At 35.8% G+C, this 867-nt stretch overlaps 1 protein-coding gene across 1 annotated transcript; it reads right to left on the reverse strand.

Moving 5' to 3' along the window:
* Window positions 1–507: 507 nt before the first annotated feature.
* Window positions 508–867, reverse strand: LOC141674905 (uncharacterized). Its single transcript, XM_074481603.1, has one exon. It carries the CDS (start codon window positions 865–867, stop codon window positions 508–510), a length of 360 nt encoding a protein of 119 aa, XP_074337704.1.

An 867-nucleotide genomic window follows, 5' to 3' on the forward strand; every position in this document is an offset into this window, starting at 1 on the left:
AATTATTACATGTATAAATTCGTAGAATGTCATATACGTACGTAAATATTGTAGTTTTATATTGCAATTTTCGTAAAGGACGTCATAGCGCTCTTATCGTCAGCTGAATTCGTCAAGTGTATATGACACTTGCAAATCAGCAAAAATTTATAACCGGGTGATCAGCCCTTTGAGAATTTAGTTTTACGCAATCGTAGAGTGATGTTGTAAACTTTTACAGAATTAAAGTGCAAACGCAAATAGAATCTACAAGCATAAACTTATATATATATTACCTAAATAATTCTCAATCCGAGAGCATAATCACATTGCATAATAAAGTAATCTGCAGTGAATTGAATCATAGAATTGATCTTGCATAAATGATTTACTAAAAGCAGATGACACCAAGTAGCACACAATGTCATGCCAAACACAAATGACTAATCGAATACTAACTATGTCCTAATCGACTTGTTGATCCACGACTTCTAAAAACAAAAATTTGAAAAGATGAGATAGAAAACTTTACACATGATAAAGTTTTAGGTGCGAAGCATTCCAGGCTCTTGGTATCTGCGTTCCATCCATACTGGACAGTCGGTAAGCCCCACATCCCACGATATCATCTATGAAGTAAGGGCCTTCCCAAGTGTCAGCAAACTTCCCTTCCGTCATGTCCATCATATTCTGGAATGTTTTTCTCAGTACCATGTCACCAACATGGAAAATCCTTACGTGAACATGTTTATTGTAGACATTGGCCACTCTTTGTTGATAAGCAACCACTCTAATCTTTGCCATTTCCCTCAGCTCATCTACCGTGTCCTTGTCATGTGATAATTCTGCATTATTCACATCATTTTTTAAGAGTCCATATCTTGTCAT

The sequence above is a fragment of the Apium graveolens genome, chromosome 7 (genome assembly GCF_009905375.1).
Source record: "Apium graveolens cultivar Ventura chromosome 7, ASM990537v1, whole genome shotgun sequence".
Classification (NCBI taxonomy): Eukaryota; Viridiplantae; Streptophyta; class Magnoliopsida; order Apiales; family Apiaceae; genus Apium; species Apium graveolens.

What these genes read in the sequence shown, in the direction of transcription:
- LOC141674905 (XM_074481603.1), bottom strand. Translation starts at nt 867, where the DNA reads ATGACAAGATATGGACTCTTAAAAAATGATGTGAATAATGCAGAATTA.